General features: G+C 44.8%; 1 protein-coding gene across 5 annotated transcripts in view; it reads right to left on the minus strand.

Annotated features, from left to right (window-relative positions):
• The window catches only part of LOC119008712 (collagen alpha-1(XVIII) chain-like), a 56,739-nt gene that overhangs the window by 11,313 nt on the left and 22,482 nt on the right, over positions 1-22,944 (minus strand). For 3 of the 5 annotated variants that reach the window (XM_037079334.1, XM_037079331.1, XM_037079335.1), the window contains exons 3-11: positions 9,912-10,159; positions 9,643-9,810; positions 9,161-9,292; positions 4,083-4,157; positions 2,899-2,991; positions 1,101-1,236; positions 724-767; positions 211-402; positions 3-29 (exon numbers count right to left, since the gene is read on the minus strand). In XM_037079334.1, the coding sequence (XP_036935229.1) occupies positions 3-29; positions 211-402; positions 724-767; positions 1,101-1,236; positions 2,899-2,991; positions 4,083-4,157; positions 9,161-9,292; positions 9,643-9,810; positions 9,912-10,159 (1,115 nt within the window). Of the gene's footprint in view, positions 1-2; positions 30-210; positions 403-723; positions 768-1,100; positions 1,237-2,898; positions 2,992-4,082; positions 4,158-9,160; positions 9,293-9,642; positions 9,811-9,911; positions 10,160-10,565; positions 10,719-22,944 lie in introns of those variants that run through there. The other 2 variants (XM_037079336.1, XM_037079332.1) reach the window with 2 other exon arrangements.

The raw sequence follows: 22,944 nt of genomic DNA on the forward strand, positions 1-22,944 counted from the left end.
ACCGGGAGACCAGCTTCACCTTTGCTTCCCTGGAGAAGAGACAAAAATAGAAAACCAATCCATCATTTTCTTTTTGTGCTGTCGGACTGATCCGAACAACAGAGCCAGCTCTAAAACGTCTCTCTTCATGTTGTGTTGATAGAAAGCTTCGGCGTTTAAAAATAGAATCGTTTGAAAGCTGCAGATGAAGCGAACAGAGAGGCAACTCACAGGCTGCCCGTCTCTTCCAGGATCTCCAGGTGGACCTGGCTGCCCCTCTGGTCCTTGTGGACCCCGGGGTCCGGGCTGCCCTCCATCACTCCCATCTCCCGAGGCTGTTCCTGGAGGGCCGGCAGGTCCTGGGGGACCGGCAGGACCTGGCTCACCTCGCTCTCCTTTCTGGCCTTGAGACACCTGGAGGGACTGAATGTTAAATAGAGTCAGTGAGGATCCATTTATATTCACAGTTCAAACACAGCAGGGAACCATTAACTAAAGGCAGAGGGAGTCTTGTCTGGTGTAGTTACAGCAGCAAATCAGCAGCTGTTTATGCACAAAGCATGATTTTTGTTATTTCATTGTCTCGGTGTCGGTGAGTGACGTTTCACCTCTTGGATGAGAGATGAAACGACGGGTATATCTTTGCACTTGCTGCTGTAATAAAGCCATTTATAATTCAAGTTGAATCGAACAAACACACCAACTGATGAATAACTTACAAACTAAATCGTGAAGAAAACTTACAGTGTCAGTCACGGCGGCTGGAGTGCTGGTCTGAGGGGATTCTACTGCAACAGACACAAAGTGAACCCGTTACAACCATTTCTTTAATAAATGGGAACAGTGAATGCTGTGAGAAGTTGTACTTATACAGTGTAGCAACGTCTATGACCTGTTATGAAATGAAAGCTTATGTAATGCAGGTTAGAGGACAGAGAGGGAAACAGAAGGCGGCTACTCAGAACCAAGGTTACATCATTTCCTCCAGCACCACCTGGTGGCTGAATTTAGGAACTAATTTGTCTGTTTGAGTGTGTGTGTGAGAGAGAGAGACACAGTTTACCTGCAAGAGAAGATCCAGCAAATAAAAATTACCTTAAGTTTGTTTTTTTTTCCTGTACCTGTATTTGCCGTCATCTCCACCTCCTGTCCAGAAGTCTCCTCCGTATCTTCATCGTCGTAGTCACCGCCTGGCGTCACCTCGGTGGGCGGAGCTCGGACCGGGGTGCTGTAAGTGGGGTACGGGTCCGGGAAGGGCTAATAAAGACAGAAAAGGTGATAACCTCCAGTCAGCTCACAAACACTGACACATGGAAGAAGAACAGACTAAATGTGGCGGATTTAAACATGAAATGTAAATGAAGACAAAAGAGCAAAATATCTCAGATGTACAGTCGAAGAAGAATCAGCACATGTTTATGCTTAATACTCTGCAACCATGGATAGAAATAGGAAGATGAATTTTCCTAACAGTATTTCAGTTTTTATTATCTGTTCATTTCCAGGACAGACACAGTTGCTGTGTTTGCTGCAGATGGTTGGGAAATGTTTCCTCTCAGATCAGATCCGACTACAGCGTCAGGCAGGAAGCAGCATTCCTCATGTTGCACTGAGCTGGCTCGCAGCGACGCATCACTTCAACATTATTTCTGTATTATTTTGACAAGATGTGCCACGGCGATAAAAAAACCAAAACGCCTTGACCTCTTGGCCCCATCGTCCCTGTTCGTGAACGATCCGTCCACATGAAAAAGTGATAAATCTTGTCTTTCCTGTCGAGCGTCGTCGTAGATCTGAATCTGTCTTCCTCCTGCCCGACGTGGACCCAGGAGGACATTTTTCACATAGTTCAGAAGCAGCTGGAAAACACGTCACACTTCCAATGCCTCCACGTCTTAGTGACACGACGCTGAGGTACTTCAGGTGCCGTCAGCAGAGTCAAAGTAAAAGCGTTTTCAGATTGGTCACAGCGGCCTGGAGACGAGGAGGAAATCTCTCTGACTGCTCCGTAAAACAAGGCAATAAAACGTCTAGTCGTGGCTGGACTGCAGACTCCAGCGTGTTGATGCGTAGCTGCTACACTATCTTGAGTAGAAAACTGGAAAAATCAACATGTGGAACTGTGAAGGGCGAGAAACAACACAAGGATTTTACCAGTTTTACTTAAAGAGACAAATCACGAGTTGGATTTCTGACAAAGTGATCCTGCGACTACAAACCAGACGCTTGCGGTTCAGTCTAACACTGTTTTACTTTGACACACTTTGGAGTGCCACAATAAACGTGTAGTTAAAACCACACAGCCCTGTTTTCAATTCAAATTAGTCTTATTTTATTTGTAGACTCAACTTCTAGACCTAGTTTTAGTTTTTCAGAAAGGTTTCGTTTGAGTTTTGCGTCATGTGAAGAGGCGCCAACTTGAACTAAAATGAACTTCCAATGATTTAAAGCGCATCGTTTTCAGTTTACAACATTTTATTTCTTTGCTGCTTATTTTTGCTTTGGTTTCTGTTTTAGTTTAACGCTGACGTTCCTGCCTAAATCTCACTGTGTAACACATTCTGTCTCGTTTGTTCGGGGTGTTTTCTGTTTGTTGTCTGCAGTTTTTCTCTTCCCAGTCGGCAGATTACTGGTTCCAATCTTCTCATCAAGCTTCAGGGCGAGAAAGGCAAACAAGAGCTGCTTCTATAAATAAAATAATCTCTTTCCACTCTGTCTCTTCTTCTGTTGCCCCGCTGTAATCTTTGATTCCTGTTTTCAGAGAGCAGGGAGCTGGCAGGGGAGCGGCACATATCGCCACGTTCCAGTCTCCAGCAGGCCTGCGAGGATAAGAGCTGTTTCCTTTGGTCCGAGTCCAGCTCGGTTAAAACTGGGGGGAAGGACGGCGTGTTGCGTATGAGCGCGTCTACGTGTACGCACCATGTCGTACTCCCTCTCCTCCACGATCTTCTTCACTTCGTCTCGTCCCTCCACGTCCTCATAGGCGTCGTCGCCGCTTCCGTACCCAGAGGCCTTGGAGAGAGAAATGAAAGCATGTCAGGAGATAAAAAGAGAGAGAGAGAGAAAAATTATAAAATCCTCCAGAGTGGACAAATGCCATCCGAGTTCAAGCAGCAGAATGAGAAAGGGAAAGAGGAAGATGTGAGGAGAGGAAGAGGAAAGAGTGTGCTACAAATCAGTCAACATTTTGTTTAGGCGTACGAAACTAAATGCAAGAAAAAAACAATTATTTTAAATATTCATCCTCGTATCGACGCATCTGTTAATCCGTTTAACTGATCGCAGCCACGACGAGACAGACGTCACAGCAGCTTAATTAAATGAGCCTCCGGGTGAAATAAAGGAAAAAGGAAAATATGGATTTTTCAGACAGATGCACCAAAGTAGTTGTTCATGAGTCAGTTCCCTAGTTGTGGGTGAATCCCTACAAGAGGGTGAGTGAGGCCTGGCTGCAGCTGAAGTTCTGGATGTAGGTGCTGGACGGGGCGGAGGTCAGAGGCTGTGTCTCAATTCAGGGTCTGCATCCTTCGAAGGCCACATTTAAAGGCCAATTACATCACAACGCCGCATGAAGTCTGTGCCAATTTGAAGGCTCCTCCAAATGCAGCCCACAAATTCTCATTCTTCTCACATATCCCAAGATTCTTTGCATGCCCGAAAAAGAAGAAAGAAAGAGAGAAATTGGCGACATCGTGTGGCGTAGATCATCACTTTCGCGGGCCTGGGCGGCAGAAATCGTGACATAAGGGTAAAACATCTTGTGACACAACCAGGAAATGCTCCAAAGGCTAGACCGTCCCATTTAACAACGGCTGACGCGGCCTCGCAGGTCTTTCCGAAGGACTCGCCTTCAAAGCCCACAAAGGCCGGGTCCTTCAAAGGATGCAGACCCAGAATTGAAACACAGCCGCAATCTGTGCAGGCATGTCAGTTTCTGGGAAATACAGTTTAATGTAGTGCACATTTTCTGCCACTAGAGGGCGGAGAAGTTCCACGTTTGGGCTGCTTCATGCAGACTCACAATGTTTGTGTGTGTGTGTGTGTGTGTGTGTGTGTGTGTGTGTGTGTGTGTGTGTGTGTGTGTTGTTTTCATGCACACTCACATAGGGATCGTCCTCCTCGCACTGGTCATCTGGGGCCGTGGGATCAGACTTGAGCACCAGCTGCTGGATGGAGCCCTGGAGGAGAGGAAGAAGAAGAAGAAGAGGAGGAGGAGGAGGAGGAGGAGGAGAGTCCCGTGTTATGTTGCGTGGTAATTCAGTTCATTCTGTGTCATTAAGTTTTATTGAAGCTCGGCGTCCATTTCCCACACAGCAGCCACATGCTGCCCTCTCCTCTCTCTCAGCAGGACAGTTCATCCATCTCCCTCTCACATCACACGTTATCCAGCACAACTGCACACAGCAACACACGATCCCAAACATCTGGCAGCGAAACAGCTGTCTCACTGCCTATCATCTGAAGGCAACATGTCACACAAGAGATATGTGTGTAAATCCACAGTCAAAATACGTTTACATAACTTCAGTGGACAGACACCATCTGCACTTGTACCAGTCATCGAAACAACACGCTGTGAGGGTTTCTGCATTTCCTGTTTCAGAACTGGACTAATGTAAATGTTGAGAGTGATTCAATCGTCATATATGAATCATAATCTACTCTTTGGCTCTGTAGACTCGTACTGAATACTCCAAAACTCTAGTTTGGAAATGTTGGACCGTCTCTTGGTCTGATAACAGCTGCTGGACATCATGTCCGCAGCTCAACGAGGACTCTGTGGTGGTGTTAACACTTTGACACTTCGACACAATCAACTGGCCAAGACTCACCCGGGTGGATGAAGTATTTGAGAGCAACCCAGAGATACTAAATCTGGTGATATGAGAGGTTGATGTTGGTTATTATTCCCATTTTCATGTTTTCTAGATCTACCTCTGGATTATCACTCCTCTGTTGTCAGCCTCACGAGGTGCCAACATGCTCATCTGGTTTGCTTCTTAACCAGTTAACCAACTCAACCAACCAATCAGCCAATCACACACCGATGGAACAACAATTTGGGGTTCGGTATCTTGCCCAAGGACACTTCAACATCCAGCTGGAGCTTGGGACTGAACCACCGACCCTCTGATTAGCAGATGGCTCCGTCTCCTGAGCCACAAGGTATTCATTTGCAGATCTCTCTCGACCCTCCGCGGCCTCCGAGAATATACTTGTGTGTTGCAGATGCAGTTCTGACCTTCTGTTCAGGGTGTTATAAGTTATTACATAAAGTTTTAAATCTTTTAAAATCTTTTAATCCGATTGTAATCAGGTCTGGAAATGTCTGACATACAGCAGGTCTGTTTTTCCAATTACATAGTGCGGGTACTGTGAGCAGAACTTTAAATATGAGGGTAATTAGGTCCGTCCTCTTATTACATCACTTCTATCAGCCAAGTTTATTGACATTGAGTTCAGGCCAGAGGACAAACACCTGTTTTTAATGGAACGGAGCGCGGCCTGTGAAAATCAGCGGTGGTGGAGGGAGTGACAAGCAGGAGAGGGGGAGTGAAACAATAGAGAGCGAGAGAGAGAATGAATGGGCGGATATCGGGTCGGCGCAGCAACAAAAATCAGAGACATCTGTTTGTGCCGTAAACAACACGTCTGAAATAAACAAAGCACGTGTCACGCAGTCGTTTTCCACTCCTCTCCAACGTCTCGCCATGTGAATTCCCCCCTGTTCTGAGAGACACGGCGACCTGGGCGAACGACTCGGCCGGTCAGTTTGCGCAAGTCTTTCAAATTATACGAATGTAAACACTGTGGGAGGATCTGTCAGCGGCGAGGCTGCCTGAGTCACACATTTACACACAGAACTGCATCCAAACATGTGCCTGGACGTCCAAACAGACGCTAACATGCGGGAGCGCACACCGAGGAAGAAAATGAGGCATCTTTAAAGGGTCTTGCCTACAGCGAAATCTCATGTGGGAACCAGAAATCTGTGTGGGGTCAATACAAACCGTTTAGAGACTTCTATGGTCAAACTTTCAAAAGAGTTCAAAAGAGGCGTCACATCGCTCCAGGGTTCTAACTGATGGTTGTATTTTATATCAGTGGAGACTGTGCACATTTGGCAGTCTGCTCGGCGTTCACGGGATGTTCTCGGGAGTTTTCAGATGTCAGGGATGGCAAAGAGAAAAGGTTAACTGCTTCTCAGGAACGGCTCTGTGTCTTCAGGTCCTGGCACTCGCCATGTTGAGGAAAATGTTTGTTGCCAAAGCAACACGGAGCAGGTCGTGTGTGTGTGTGTGTGTGTGTGTGTGTGTGTGTGGGAGTGTGTAGGTGTGTCATGGCGTCACCGCTGCAGCAGAGGTCAGCCTCGTCTTATATGATTGAAAACATGCTGTAAAGAAACTGTGACATACAAATTAGCAGCAGTCTGTATCAGATAACGTGCCGAGAGCTTCGTTCTGTCACCGGTTAATTGGATAAAACTCGACAAAGCAAGACTTATAGACCGATAAAGTGACAATATTAGGTCGCAATTTTAATATTTTTGAGGGCTGGAATTCAGAACTAACAGACGTCAGCGTTATTTTTACCGTTCAACTCCATGAAACATCAGAAATACTGTTGCTGAGCTAAAAACATGCACAAAGACCAAATCCTGCAACTTTGACAGGAAACACAGTTCAGTTTCTTGTCAGCGGTGTTTCTTTTCCGACGGGGGGCAACACGCTGCCTCAGATTCATAAACAAACGTCATCCATCACGATGTTTCACTGGCGACATCGTCATATGCTAACTCGGCAGACATCGCTCAACAGCCGCATGCTTAAATCTGTGGTAAGAAATACTCCCTCAGTACGCACACATGCACAACCTGAACATAAACATACTGAGTGTTTTTCCTCAGTGTTACTGGTAAGAAAACCCCTCCAGTGGCTCAGGGAGAAAAAGAAAGATCATAAAAAAAACAGTTTGCACTCTCTTTCCTCCGTCCTTTCTATGTCTCTCTCATTTTCAGATGGTGTCAGCCTCACACAAACATTTCCCAACACGCAACATGGGGTATGTTTCCTCGAAAAAAAGACAAAAAAATAGGAGTGAATAAGTCAGTGTGGGGGAAGATATTTTAGTATAATCTATTAGCATGTGTGTTGGTGTGAAGCTGTGAGAGAGTGCACCGCTGCAGAGAGCTGCTGCTGCTGCTGCTGCTGCGTGGCTGTTATCGGTCTCCCTGGGAGGAGATGAAGGATCTCTGGCGGAGCTGCCGGTTCAAACAGCGTACAGCTGGAAACAGACGGTCACTACTGGTCCTCTTTGTCTGAGGGGGGAGGAAAGAGGGGAGGAGAGGGGAGGACGGATTGGCAGCAGAGAGAGGGGCCTTGGTGATGTCCAACAGGTTATGACTGGCCATACTGGAGCTTTCAAAATTCTTGAGTAACGGTGGCTTTATATGGTGCTCGACAGAAGAGGAGCGTCGGCCCGTGTGACTCCTTTAAGGTCCAAACACAGTAAACAGACATCGAGGAATTCGCTCTGATACAGTCTGACTGTTGCATCGCCTCAAGACTCCTGTGACTCAGCCAAAAAGCTGCACTTGAACACAGCGTAAAGACGATAGCAAGGACATCCAGCTAGCTTGTACACTGCTAAATGTGAAGCTGGAGCAAGTAGCCAATTAGCTCATATTAGCTTAGCATAAATACTGGAAATACAGGGGAGCACATATTCTCACGGGGGGGCCTTGAGAGATCGCCCATGGCTAAAGAATCGTGGGATGAAATAAAAGTAATTTTATATTAATTAGAATTCTACTGAACTATATAGGAATAAACAATTTCCTGTTGTCTTGTCGTCAGTTCAGAGTCCGTGCTACCCCACCAAGTCACTCCGGTGTGGCCAGTTTCGCTCTATAAGCTGAAGACAGAATGTGACCAGAATATATTATGAAGTGATTTGGGCCTGAAATGAAACTTTAGCCCTTTACGGTGTTATTACTCACGTCAGACTTGGTTTTAAACCTGCTGTAGGTAGAGAAACCTATTTGAGAAATTTTTCCAGCAACAAAATGGACTCCCCCCCGTGGGATTTAAAAAAAAAAAAATCCTGAATAAACACATTTTCTCCCTCCCTGGTTCGTTGGACGTCTTTTTGAAACTCTCCTCAGATTTCTCTAGTAAAATCTTAATGAGAGGGGAAAAGAGCTGCTTGGCTATAAAGACCTACTTTCCACTGTCCCGGACACGAAGCGTCTTGTAGTTTGTCCATCACATGAACTTATATCATAGATATCAGACAAGGATGAGGAGGAGGAGGAGGAGGAGGAGGAGGAGAGGACAGAGGCTGCAGTGTATCACAGAGGAGGCCAGGCTTTTATTTTGAAGGTCACAGGTCATGTGTTTATCACATTTAGCCACCAGCCACAAATTGATTTACTCGTGCTGGTTGTTGTTTTATAATACGCTCTACTTTTATTAAAAATGTTTCAGATTGAACATCCTGATAAGACCGACGACATTTTGGCTCAGATAACTGATCATCCCTCCTGTTACTCTGAGGCAAACTGAGCCTTTTCTCGCGATTAGGAAACAGCAAATAACAGCTGATTGGCAGGAAAGTGCTGAAGCATTTACTGGTTTATTTTCTTTTACAAGAGCCCTGAGAACAGAATACAGTTTCCTCAGCACGTCTCTGTCACGCGCCCTTATTACAACCACACCGAGACGGATTTCTGCATCCCTGCTATTGTTCGATCCTACCCGTTTTTAATTGAAGACTTGGCGTTTGCACCCACAGTTGCACTTAGCGTAAGTCATTCAAGATGAGAGATCGGCCATATTCCCCCCCCCCCCCCAAAAAAAATGTAAATCACATACAGCTTGTCATTTATGAGCTCTCACAGGATAAAGCCGCGCTCATAAACACATGTGGTCACTCATTCCTCGTCTCCTGTGGCGCTCGTAAAACTGCCAGCGCGGACTATTGTGTTCATCTCTCAAATGTGTAAAATAGGCAGCCGACCAAGCGCCATGTGTGTTTTTGACGTCTATTGTCATCACGCCGATCCAGACCCGCTGACATTAGGGAAAGTCCTGAAGATGAAAAATGTACACAGCCACAGAGCGGTTTGTGCGCACACATTTAAAAACACGCCACAATAAATCCAGGAAGCGTCCCGACTTACCACAAACCTCGCCAGGCCCGTGCCGCCGGCGTTCCCCACGAAGATCCCTGAGCTGGCCTCGAAGGTCAGAGGCTGAGGGCTCCTGCTGAAGGCCACCCGGTGGTATTCCTCACAGTCCATGTAGAGACGCACCTGAGCGGCAGAGAGCACATTTACCAGCAATTCATAACACAAAGCAAATATAAGAACATCTGTGTTTGTTCCTGCAGACAACCCTCCTGCAAACACAGTTTCCTCAGTGAAAATCTCATTTTTCCGTATTGCAGAACACCGTTAAAGGATTCTGTTCTTATTCTCTTCTCAAATCCCAAGAAGAGACCAGAACCAACAGTGAATCTGACCTAATAACAAGCGCTGTTTGTGTGCTCAGCGCTCATCGTTGTACCAGGCAACAATACAACAAACAGAGTAAAAATAGAGCTCAGAAATGTTTGCTGTTAACTTCAGTGCCTGGCTGAGGCACCTGAGCTCAGTACACCCACCTCCGCCCCCTGCACAGTCAGGGTAAACCTCGCCCATCTTCCCGTCAGGTCTCCCATTTTGAAGGAAGCCGCCTCCTGGGTTCCTCGTGTTCCCGGGTCGGTGTAGTACAGCATGATTCTCTGGGAGCCATCCTCTACCTCGGACAGTGCGATACCCAAGTGTACGATCTTGGAAATGGAAATGAAGAGACGCAGAAAAAAGGTTATTTACCATCTTTTTTTTTAACTTTCACGAAGCAGAGCAGTTGCTACTGATTTAAGTCGACCACCTTTTGGTAAGCATCCGTGATGGCGAACAGCATGCCGCCCTGCCGCGTGGTAGGTTTAGCCGTGACCGTGACGGCAAAGTCATAGTAGAACGGGTCGGGGATGAAGGACTTTGTGAGGCGGCCCACGTTGGCGTCCGGGCCGAAGCTGTAGGCGGGGTAACCCTCGAAACCTGTGACGAAGGAGACGGAGGGAGGGAGGGGGACGCCGATCAACTCCGTCAGGTCCAAGTCTCCCTGAGAGCCGCGGTCTGCAAAGAAACAGATGCAGGGATCACGTTAGTGGACGGGAAAAGAAACTCACGCAACAAAGTACAAAGACAAACAAACTGAGCTGAAAAAAAGTCCTCAAACAGAGACGCAGAACAAGACAGATTGCTGCCATATGGAAACAACATGGTGTCACGGGTTAAATTGAATCTGGCAACTACATGCAGCTGCCGGCGCCAAGAGCCTCTGTTATCTCAGTCGCTGCAATTAGTGTATTAATGATGTATGACTGATCCTGTTGGTCGTAGGAGCACCTGCAGTCAGATCTCCCCTACAGCCGTCTTCTCGAGTCAATTAATCAATCAGACATCTTAATGTATCGCACATTTCATGCAGTATGACCAACACAAAGTGCCTCGCACAATGACAATGACAGGAGAGTTTCACCTGCTGATAAAGACGCTGTGGAATAATCCAGATCACTTGCAGGATGTCAGTGGTCCGGTTTGATACGCTGGTAGCTAGACAGGAAACACGCCTATTTCTGCAAACCAGCTGATACTGAACAGCAGCTGGCAGTACACACTGAAGCTGTCGTTATTCTTTTTGAATGTGCTGCGATTTTGAATAAAAACTAAAGAAAAAAACATGGTGTGCAAAGGCCTTTCAGTCTGTCTTTGGATATCAACTTTAAGTGATCTCTGCTTTTAAAATCTCTGCACATTCGTTTTATACATTGGTGTTTAATCACATTACCACCAACTAATCTGACGCGCAGCTAACCCGGGGTCAGGCGGCGGGTGGCTGGACAAAACCTAATGAAGGTCCGCCACGTGCGATGTGCTGCGTGCTCCGGGTTTGACGGGTGCACAAACCGCCGAGGGGAGGAGGGGGAGGAAGACTGGTGGTGGTCTGCAGCTCTTTTTTTTTTTTTGACATTGTTGCCCCCTGGTGGGATAATCCAACCATGGGTCAGAGGACTGATATGTTATCTTTGAAATTAAAGCATTCCACAGAGCAGACAGAGTGGGGAGCTGTGCTCGTCCATTTTATCTTTTCATTTCCTGCCATACTGATGCAATGAATTAGTGAAGTAATTAAGTTGAATAGACGGATCTTTGTCGGGAATGCTTTAATATATATTTTTTACGTTAAAAGACAATCTGGGAGGTCCAAACCATCATTCTTGTCTTTTAGATGTTTTCAAGTTTGACATCTCGTCAGATACACCCAATAAAGTCTGCCAAGGAGCCGAGAAGAGGCTTCCCTCTGTCTGAAGCCTCCACCCTTCATCATCATTTTAACTTGTAAACTTGCCATCACTGTATTCACGGCTGAATGCACACACACACACACACACACACACACACACACACACACACCCACACTCACAAATCCAGACGGACAGCATGCACTCTCCAGCAGACACACAAGCACTTTGTGAATGCCCACCTACCACAACATCTCTTTCCTCCACCCCCTCCTCTTTCTTTCTGTCACACACACACACACACACACACACACACACACACACACACACACACACACACACACGCACACCACTCACTCTACACCTGGTTCTCCTTAGCGGGAAGACCCCAGGAACAATCGTCTGTTCTTTCACAGTGTATGGGCAGCGGGGGTACAGAGGCTGGGCATCTGGAAGTCATTAGGTTAGACTAATACACACGTGCTGCGCAGTGGCAGCTCCTGTAAATTAGGCTTACTGCTTACCCTGTGTGTGTGTGTGTGTGTGTGTGTGTGACTTCTAAGAGTACAGCGTATGTGTGTGTGTGGCCAGTTAGGCTTCCCACAGGAACAGAGGCACGCTTCTCTCCCCCCATGCATTAATTGGATATAAAACCCCCGCCGACAGACTGGGGCGATTAAAAAAATAACAATGAAGTGCAACACACACCGTTCTGCTCCACTGTCCCACTGCAGCCGAAGGCCATAACTTGGCTGGATTGTAGTTCAGAGCTGCTTTCTCTGTTCAAACACCGGGATAGTTTAGAAAAACTTAATTGGCGATTACGCACATTACGCTCACGGCTGTCCAACTTTTCCTCTAAGACTTCTCTCACATTTAAAACTTTGTGTGCCCGCATTTTTTTTTTTTATTAGTCTTCCATTTGCACTTGAGCAGAAATAACAACTGCAACTCTTCTTCCTTTCTTATCTTTTGGTGCACTGCACATATACCGACATCGGATAACGACTGGGACGCACAGCATGAGCACCACTTTTAACTTTGAACTCCAGGATAGTGTAGTTTCCACAAATATCTCAATTCACACAAAAACAGGCAAAACAACTGCAAAGCCGCTTTAGTAAATGTTCTTCTTCGTCGTCATCTTTTGGTTCCAAAACAATAAAAACTGCACACATGCCGACATCTGATACAGACGGCGGGACGCACAGCATGAGATCACCTGTCCCACTTTTAACTTTACTTCCATGACGGCCGGGACAGTGTAGTTTTCACAAAGATCTCCACTCACACAAAAACAGGCAAAACAACAGCAAAGCCACTTCAGTAAATTTCTTCTTCGTCCTCATCTTTTCATCCCAAAACAATAAAAACTGCATATACGCCAATATCTGATACAGACGGGGGACACACAGCATGAGATCACCTGTCCCACTTATTAACTTCACTTCAATAAAGGCCTGAACTCTGTCAGAGCAGCTTTTACGCGAGTTTCCAGAAGTTCTGTTCTTTGTTTTCTTATTTACAACGAAATGCACACTAAAAAAGCTGCATCACACTTCGACATCTGATACGCTCGGGGGGACGCACAGCATGAGATCACTCGTCCCACTTCTTAACTTTACTTCCATGAAGGCTGTGACTCTGTTGGAGCAGGTTTACCAGGTTGCCGAAAGTTTTGTTTTCTACATTCTTCATTAACGCTGACATTTCGAGGAGAGGCATGTTTTAATTTCTCCAGTAAGTTGAGGGTATTTTTTGGGCGTGACAGATGTGTTCTCATTGTGAAAGATATGCATAAACAGAGAGAAAAAAAAATGTGTCTGATTTCCACACACAGGATGAGCAGAGCCAAGATTTGGATGGGATTGTGTTCCGCAGCGTTTGAACGTCAAACAACTAGATGATGTTGATGTGGTTCAATAATGGATTTTAAGCCTGTGGAAATGCAAACCGGTTCTCAAAATCTTTGCAGGTTGAACCAACTCTGAACCAGCATCAGCACTTGCCCAGAAACAGCACTCGGTTCACTTTGGTCAATCGGGAATTTGCACCATTAACTAACTCCACAGGATCAAGGCGCAACAAACAGCTGAGAGCATGTTGAGTGCCGCAGTAATAGTACTTTGTTTTTATTCATCTTCTGTACAAAGACTCTCTTGTGCCTTGTTTTAACTTTCAGGCACTAATTTTATCAAGCCCACAGAGTGAAATCTAAGAAACTAAAACAAGTTCAAAGAAATATTTTTCCAGATACGCTTTGACCCATTTCTGATTCCAGAGGACCTGGAATCAGAAATGTTTGATTGGCCTGTTGGCCGCCTCGCCGCTAGACATGGACGTCACCCCTCTATCTTCTCTGTGTTGTCAGTGGTAAAGTCCTGCCAAAGCGTTTTAGCCAGCAGTCCCACAGCTCAGCCAGTCACTTCGCTCCGTCTTTGCCCGAAAGTGACATCACTGCAGATGTTCCTCCACTGGGTCGGAGACTTAACAGCTGGACAAATCTGCACTCGCTCGAGTTCTCATGATGCAACGGGAACCCTCAGGAGCCTCGACGGATCAGATGTTTGTCCTGTGTCGTGCATCGACCCATAATCCCGAGCAAACCGTTGATTGACGAGAGATCATTGTTCTCATCTTTAAGAATACTTTGAATAATGAAAGTAGAGCAGCAAAAATGTAAAAAAAAAAAAAATGTAAACCATTCCAGCTGTGAGAAAAACTTGTGAGTAATTTGGGTCAGGGTGTGACTTCTCAGTGTAATCAGGCTTGGCTCAGCCTGATCACCACCTGCACTGGAAACAGAGCGAGGGAGAGAAAGCAGAAGAGACGATGAAGGCTCGGGAGATACAGCACATGTCCTCTAGCCAGTGTTCGCAGTAATAACTTCAAGGTGCATTGAGGGAGTACAAGACGCTGCCGTGCGATTAAGTCTTTGAGTCACGGAGGAATGAGGCTAGATTTAGTAAGGGGGACTCCCTTCTCTTGGCGAGAGGAGGACGTGTTGGACAACTGGCTAGCAAAAGACACAGATGAGTTTAAGTTGTAATTTTAGTGCAGACGTACTGTGACTGCAAATCTGATATACAGTTACAGCAGGATGTGACATTCAGCGTTGAGAAAGCACAATGTTTACGCTGTGTTACGGAGAATATTTAGCATGTAGTTACGACGTTATTCTGACATTGTGTGACATCACTTCAAAGCAGAAATGAGGAAGTCAGAGCCTGCAGAGCGTCCGCAAGAGTTTCAGGAGACTGAATACAAAGGAAACTATCGGAGTAATCCCTCCCTTTGACCTGCAGAGGAAATGTTTCCTTAAGTGTCTGTGGCTCGGAAACAGAAAAAGTACTTCTTTGTATTCAAAAAGTAGCAGAGAAATAAAGAATAATGCCAACTACAACAGTCTAATGAGGGATTAATATTCAAATAGAGTGTTAATTGTACCATATGTGTGTGAGGGTGTGTGTCCAACTGCTGCCTTTTAAATGGGTCAGTGTGTTTTGGGAGCGTGTCCCCATGAGACGAACGCTTTTATTGCAAAAGCCTGACTTTTATGAATAGCGGAGGAAGAGCGATGCCCTCCTCTTACGACAGCGCCACTTGAGAAATGGAGCAGCCGCTCTCCTCGTGCAAAAAGGTCGTCCTAATAAAAAATGACTAACTTCTCAACACCTGCACGGGTTAAAACGAAGGTCAACTGTACAAAACTGCACTGCAACCTCAGTTTGAGTGGGAACAGGTGACACCAAACACCACGGACATCATGGATACTTAAGCAACAGGGACAAGGGGTTTTCCCTTTCTTTATCCGTTTCTTTACTCATACACTGATTCGACTACCTGAACAGCCAATCAGAGTGACTTCTCTCCCCCAACGAGCTGCCAGTGATTCTATGTGCTGAATTTGCCAAAAAGACTCAAGGGCTTTTCATCAAGACGTTTAAGCTTCATACTATGACGCAAAAGCTAGCTGACAGACAGTTCATGTATAGCGGCTGTTGGACTGTGATCAATGTCCAACAACCGTGCTTTGGTTATGTTTAGGAAGAGAGCTGCTACAAGGAGCAACGTTGGACAGGTAACTATAAGATTAGACATGGAAGCATGAGGCTGCTGAACAGGCTGCTGGATTTGATGCGTTAGGATCGAGAACGAGCTGCAAATTCTGCTTCTCGGACAGATCGATTGCTCAGATGTAGGTTTGTTAAAGGTGCATGCTATTTACTTGGACTTGGCTGAGATGTAAAGATATTAAGGCACAATCAGAAAAAAAGAAAAAAGAAAGAAAGAGAAAGGTCTTAATAATGTGGCGATGATGGACACAGTACTTGGACGGCTCAAAACGGTGCCGGCCAAAGTCACTCAGCTGTCGCTCAGTCCACAGCGGCCTGTAATGAGCTGTCACATCTAATAAGAGACGGAGCAATGGAATCTAATCAGACTTCAATCATCTGTGACTCCGCATCACAGATACTCTGATAGGAGTGAGCTCTGCACCGAGTGAACCTCCGAACACACGCCAACATTCACACGCACGCTTTCGTATCCAGAACGAACGGCTCGTAAAACTTTATCCAAGTATTTAGAGACACGTAACCCCAGTGGAACACAGAAAAATCCAGTGTGATTGCGGTTTCACCACATCACACAAACACACTGTTCTTTCTCCCAGAATCCACCTCAATGTGAAATCATTTTAACCCTCGCTTGTTCCCACACATTTCCAGGATCGACTGAAATGAACTTTGACCTTGTATATAAAAGCACATTTGCCAGAAACTGGCTGTCATAGTTGTGGTTTTTAGACCTTGTATATAAAAGCACATTTGCCAGAAACTGGCTGTCATAGTTGTGGTTTTTAGACTTAGTTCTGAAAAACAGATTGTACTTAGAAGCTATGGTAGAGGGGAAATTAAACCAAGATGACAAATAAAATGGAAACACTGGTTTAATGACGATGTGAATTTGTTCATTTCTTGCGTAAAAGGTTATTTTCGCCAGCTGCACCTGCTAACAATTGCATTCCCAGGCAACACTAAGTTGATTTGACATCAACAAACAACAAAAATGAATGAATTTAATTAAATCCAATTGCTGCGTTGACGGTAGAGAACAAATCATATTTTGGGAAAACGACTATTAAGCACACTTTGTATTTAATAGTTTAAAAACATACAAAACTGCAGGTACGCTCTTTTAAGATTTTATGGACCCACAAGTCACTTAACACCTGTTTTATTTTGAGGAGGCTTCGTGCAGATAAAGGTTTCCAAATGGCCTCAGACGTTTCCTCCAGGTGGACAAAACAACACGCTTCACCTCCTTTTATTTCCTGAGGTTGAATGACAGCGCAGAGATGATGTCAGCCTCGACTCGTAGTGAGAGGCAGGAAGTTGGAGGTAAACTGCTAAGACCACACAGCCTGTGTGTTCAACTCCAGGACGTACACAAGCACACGTGTGACCAGGTGAGGCTGCAGGCCTCCCGTTTAGCACAAAGATGCTCTGTTGGCGTCGAGCTGAAGCGTGAAGTCGGCGCGGCCATTAAGAGGAGGCGAGAAGGTTTAAGTGTTAACGCTCTCGCTGTGATCAAAGCCTCACGGCGCTTAGCTCAGCGATGAATGGATCTTGTTGAGGGTGACGTCAGAGACAAAGGGCACTAACTCTGATGGCAGAGATTAAACTTGCTTTTGTCAGAGTGTGAAGAAACAACTTTAAAGCGCTCTAGTAAGTACGTGTTTCTTGACTTTAGGGAGGTCTTTATACGTCACACATTGCTGAAACTATCTAAATATTATTTGTATGTCCAAGAAAGAGGGCAAGTTAATCTAATTCTCACTCTTAAAATATATCTTTTTTTGGACTCCAAAACGTTAACCAGCGTGGCAGAGTATATTTTTCTTATTAGTCATGCAAGCAAGGAAGGAAGTGAACCCCCCTCCCCATTCTCCTCAAGTTCACTGAATGATACAGCCTGTGTTTGAAATGAAGCCGCCCCATTCACTGGATTCGTGAGAGTACAAAATGTGATAACTGCATTATTGGAATGCGGCCGTCATGTTCGAGTAGAAATGTGAGATGCATGCATGTTAGGAATGAGGCAGCACCTGCGTATGTGACTCTCCTGTATGTCAGGAATGTGATAGTCATGCTAAGATACGAGTTTAGCGACTGTGTGGCTGCCACGTGCACAGAGAAAGAGTCGAACACCAGATCTGTTCAGTTCAATTCAGTGAAGCCTTTCAGAGACGTTTCATCCAAAAACTGACAGTTTGTGGTTGATAAGTGCATCAATTTATTGATCCCAGTAGGGAAAATGGATTACATGGTGCTGCAAGCACCCTGCTGCTGCAACCGAACCATATGAGCCACACATGGAGACGAGAGGCACTCAAGATGATTTATATGGGAAAATCCTGCTGTCCTATCCTACTTTTGAAACGATGGAATCACCCACATGAAGAATGAGCATTATCTCTTTCTAGTGGTCGCCATGGAGACCGCTGTTTCCTTATGTTTCATACTGGACATGAGCCGCTGTCTCTTGTTTGAAAGACCTCTGCTTGTTTAACCTTTCAGTCTTTAGACTACCGCTCCTCACTTCCTCCTTTGCAGCTGTGATAGTTACTACAACCACTAGAGGTCGCCACCTAACAACAAATGTAAATATGGGTTGTTATTAGGCGCTTTAAGTTTTGTCCTTGGTGCTCTTTTTTTCATATTTACACTTCCTGGTGAGCAGCACCCTCTAGTGATCGTAATTATTATGAGGGGCAAAGGAGGAAGCAAAACAGACACTTAAGAACTATACATATGGACGAGGATTGGGGTCAATGGAAGGTCCAACAAACACAAGAGTTCCACCCAGGAGACGTTGCTTCTACATCATATTTTTAACCTAAACTATGATCTTTAACGTTAACCATGTGATGGCGAAGGACAGATATGCCTTTCGAAGGCCGTCTTTGTGGTTTTGGGAGTGCTGGCAACCGACTGATTCAGTCATTTATGATGTATTACACAGTCATGACTTTTAATTTAGTCTCTGTGAAAACTGTGGCAGTGTGTGTATCTCAAACCAAAACTATCCACAAGGCTAGATACAACCAATATGTTTTATTGCACTTAATGTGCAGCTTCAGGCCTAAATCACAAACCAGCGTTGCAGAGGAGGACTGTAAAATTCACTCTAGATATACCTCTTTAGTCCTCAGGGCGCACAGCTACAAAGGAGTCCTTCATATGCTCGGAAATGCAAATAGATATCTGGAGCCGCCGTGCGGGGTTTCCAAAGTGGGAAGTTACCTAGTGCAGCTTTAATGTACAGCTGAGGCATAAAAGAGGCTTGTTCTCAGTTTGGTTCTGGAATATGTCAGCGTGGTCAGGAAGCTCGCTTAATGTGAAGAGACGCAAGATTCCTTTGAACCAAGTTTGCTCTGAACTCTCAAAAACCTTCGCAAGAGAGATCAATTTATACACAAGACCAGAACATACAGTAAATATGCCTTTGTCACACATGCTAGTGCGAGCAGTTGGTTCCAGAAGTCCTCATAAAGAAGAAAGTCACTTTCCACTATCAAGCCAAAATGAGCTGATGCTCTAACAGCCCTGCAACAGGACATCAACACAACACAGCACAGCTGATTATCCCGTAAAATGGAAACAGCTTTTACAGCGATTTGAATTTCAGCTGCTTGTCAGATGAACCAGATGGTTTACAGGAATCTAAATAAGCTGTTTCAAATTCGCCATCTTCAACAGCTGGACGGGAGCCAGGCATACAGTGTTTCCACAGGTTTAATTCATATCAGGATAGATGTGGACCACTTCTCTCTTCTCTCCCTAAGCTGCTGATATTTGACCAATGTCTATCAAGGAAATAGTAGTTAAAGGAACAAAACAAACAGCACTAATTTGAGGAGCCATGAGGGAGGTTTTGAGGCATTTCCTGCTCAAACTTTATGAGAGCCTAACAGTTGGGAAGCTTTCAAATGACAGTTCACAAGAGCCTGTTTCCATTGTTGCATGCCACAATCATTTAGACGACGCTAAGTAGGTGTGCTCCAAATTCACTCTTAATGGGTGGTTATATAAACAGAGTGGCTGCTGAGAACACGAACCACAGCAATGTGCAACCGTAAGTGACTGGCAAAGAAAAAGAAAATTCTGTCTGCCATAATTTGCCGTAACCAACAACATCACCGCCAATCACATCCAAATTCTATCCACAGCATTTCATAACCAATCCTTTTTCCATGATATATTACGCTTTGAGCTCGGAGCTCCATCTCAGTGCAAAGTCTGACTCGACGTAAACTCTGCTCGTGTCCCCAGTTAACCTCTGAGAATGAGTTCTGGCCCCGACTGAGGAAAACGTCTGCTTCAGCATCGTGCTGCAGGCTGATAATTCAGAACCAAGCAATTAGTTCCCAAGGTGGGGAAAAAAAAAAAGAAAAGGAAAAGAAAATTAAATTACCTTGCTGGGGTAAAGGGAACCAATCACAAACATGAAATGTTTGGGGGGGAAATTCCACAGTAGCCAAAGAGTATAAATAATACATGATCCCGCCGGGAGGAAATGATAAGCTGGATGGAGAGCTAACGTAAGTGACTCCGGGGCGCAGACTAATACAAATCACTGTGGTTAGTATCAAAAGTCAAGTATTCAGGAAGTTTCTCAAGACTAAACAATGCAACAACTGCTTCTGTCCAATGAGACGGACGACAGGACAAGACTGACGTCCACCAACGTTTTCAAAATGTATTTCAAGAAATAATCTTTCAGATGCTGCCTTGAAATTAAGTGGAAACACAACACTGCAATCGTGGCCCAAAACAGACACACCTCTTTGAGTAATTGAACAGGTGGAAGTGATCCAGCTCCTATCTGCCAATGTGCGCGCCAATAAATGACTCGCTGTACCCACCGCAGCAAAATGAGGTAGTGCACACACTCTCACTCTTATTAATGCCAGCTGCAGTGTTGTACCAACCAAGAGAGACTCCCAGATGTGAGATTTATTATTACACAGATTGTGCATCTCGTCGCCGACTGTTTGTGATCGTCATGGAGAGGACTGGTTCTCTTAGCTTTACTGAAATTAAGAGGAGAAAACACTATATTAGATGATGTAGCTCAAGGTCAGGTGTAGCGTCAGCAGAGATTCAGGTGCTGCACTGTAGCCATCAAACCTGCTCCTGAATAAGAAGCTCTCAATTTGCTAATCCATCCGATCCTCTACCTATGGTCATGAATATTCGGATGGACCTTGATGTCAAAAATATAGGTTTGAGCAATGAAATCCTCTGTTTCAGCTGATTTTCAGGTCAAAATGGCAGAAAAACCTTTTCAAATCTGTCTCACAGCATCCAACAAACACCACGACTACCTTAACAACCAAAGTCAAAGACAACATACAGCTTGAGATCACCTAGGTATTCACTTGATCACGTTAGATGTTGGTCAATAAACGGGATTCAGGGTTCACTTATTGGGCCTCAAATGACCACAAACAACACACCACCAAGGATAATTTGCACAGGACCCTGTGTGCAGAATAGTCATGTATAAAAAAGTAAAAATGTAAAAGAGAGAAGAGACTTTGGTGAAGCACCAGATCACAATGGAGGCATTTTACGAAGACCAGCAGACAGGACTGGAGGGATGGACGATTTAGGTATCTAGCTTAACTTGCTAAATCCAGCTAAAGGACAGAAAATGGAAAAATGGAATAATCAACATCGACTAGGTGAAGCATCATGGCAGTCTTTTCTGCTTGTTTCCTGGCAGCAACTCTTATTTTTTAAGTAATCTCAGAGCCAAAACAAGTGAGCTTTACTGTCCTGCTTCAACAGGATTAAGGAATCATCAGTCACCAAGTTGGGTTTGTCTTCTTCTTCTCCTCGATGGGGTTGGATTTAAAGCTTCATCTATCACTTTGAGAGTCAAGCTTTCTCTGGATCTGTATTTTCCTCGTGAGGTTTAAGTTTTCAAGAGGAGTTTCTGACACTGGCCAAACCCCTGAACCAAGATTTTATTTCACATGTGGGGAAATATGGCCGACACAGATCATACAAGCTGAAACAATGAGTGTTTTACCTCTGCAGAAATCATGCTGATGCTGTTTTTTTCTTTTAAAAGAAAAAGCTCTCTCTTTCTATAGCTCTCTCACACACTGCACTACACACATCCACACACAACGGCAGCCTTATGTGTGACAGGTAAAGTGAGGTCTGGGCCGGGGTGAAGGGGGCCGAGCGGTAAGCGGAGCGCATTCTTGTTTTTCATCCAACATTCATCTCGGGGAGCTGAGCAGACTGTCTCTCAGTGATGCGGACCAGCTTCTTCTCGGCCGGTGGTCTTGAGAGACTACTGTCCATTTAATGTAGGATGATGTATACAGTGGAAATCCATTAGCAAAACAGACAGACTTCGGGTGTAAATCTGCACTTTGATCAGCCATCTCTTCTGGGAAAGAAGGGTTACATGCAGTTTTATACAAACACAAACAGTTTATAGATGATGTGAAGGTTTTTCTGTCTGTTTTTTGGGGGGAATTTTACGTGAGTTTATGTGATAAAGCAGCTGAAGATTTAACAGGAAACAGCAATGGGCCACAGATCTGATTGAAAGTTTGTGAACATAATGTAAGAGGCATTAAAGATTTAGATTAAAGGGTAACTCCACCAATTGTACACATTAAAGTGTGTGTACAGGTCTTGGGGTGTATATGATTACATATGTGAAAACAGTAGTATAAAGCTTTTTGTGGATCAAGAGGAAGCTGCATGTAATCTGACAAACTACCTCCAGTGATGTCACTCAGTGGCTAAATTGCATTCTGGGTAACGTAGGCACCAAGATTAGAAATGTGTGGAATAAAAAAAGGTGATATCGCAGGTTCTGCTTTATCAAATGTGATGAACTGGGTGTTAAATTGTCCATAATGAGTCGAAGGAGAGCAATGAGGCCATTACCCACAATGCAACTTTGCCACTGAGTGACATCACTAGAATAGATTTATCAGATTACATGCAGCTTCCTCTGGAGCCACAAAAGACTTTATACTACTTTTTTTCCCCCACACACTATTTTTTTAGACTCGAAACTATGAGTATTTTGATATTTTCTGTCAATCAGGAATGTTTTAGTTTTGATAATATCTTGGAAAAACAGCAGAAGTCAGCCAGGACTGCCTGATTCTTTGGGGCTTCGTGGCGGCGCTGCTGCAGCCTTCACGTGTTTTTAACCCCATGTTTTTACACATGGGGTCAAAGGTCTCAGAGTGACTGCAGCAGACCGTAGCAGAGGAGCATATAATGACTTCCTAATGACAACAGAGTAATTGCAGCATCCAGGAGGACGGGGCTCACTGCAGGTCAGGAAGTCAAGCTTGTATTGTCATGATTGATGTGCATGATGTTTAACTTTATTTTATGAGGCATGGGCAATTCATGGATAACACATTGATACATTCAGATCATAGCTGCTTTACCTTTCATTCACACATTGTCTTTCCCTCAGAAGATCATTTCCTTCTTCTCAGAAAGTTAAACGTGGCAACAATACCAGTAAATACTCTTCGCCTTGTATTTATTTGGCTCTGTAACGCAG

This window comes from Acanthopagrus latus, chromosome 19 (genome assembly GCF_904848185.1).
Source record: "Acanthopagrus latus isolate v.2019 chromosome 19, fAcaLat1.1, whole genome shotgun sequence".
In the NCBI taxonomy this organism is placed as follows: domain Eukaryota; kingdom Metazoa; phylum Chordata; class Actinopteri; order Spariformes; family Sparidae; genus Acanthopagrus; species Acanthopagrus latus.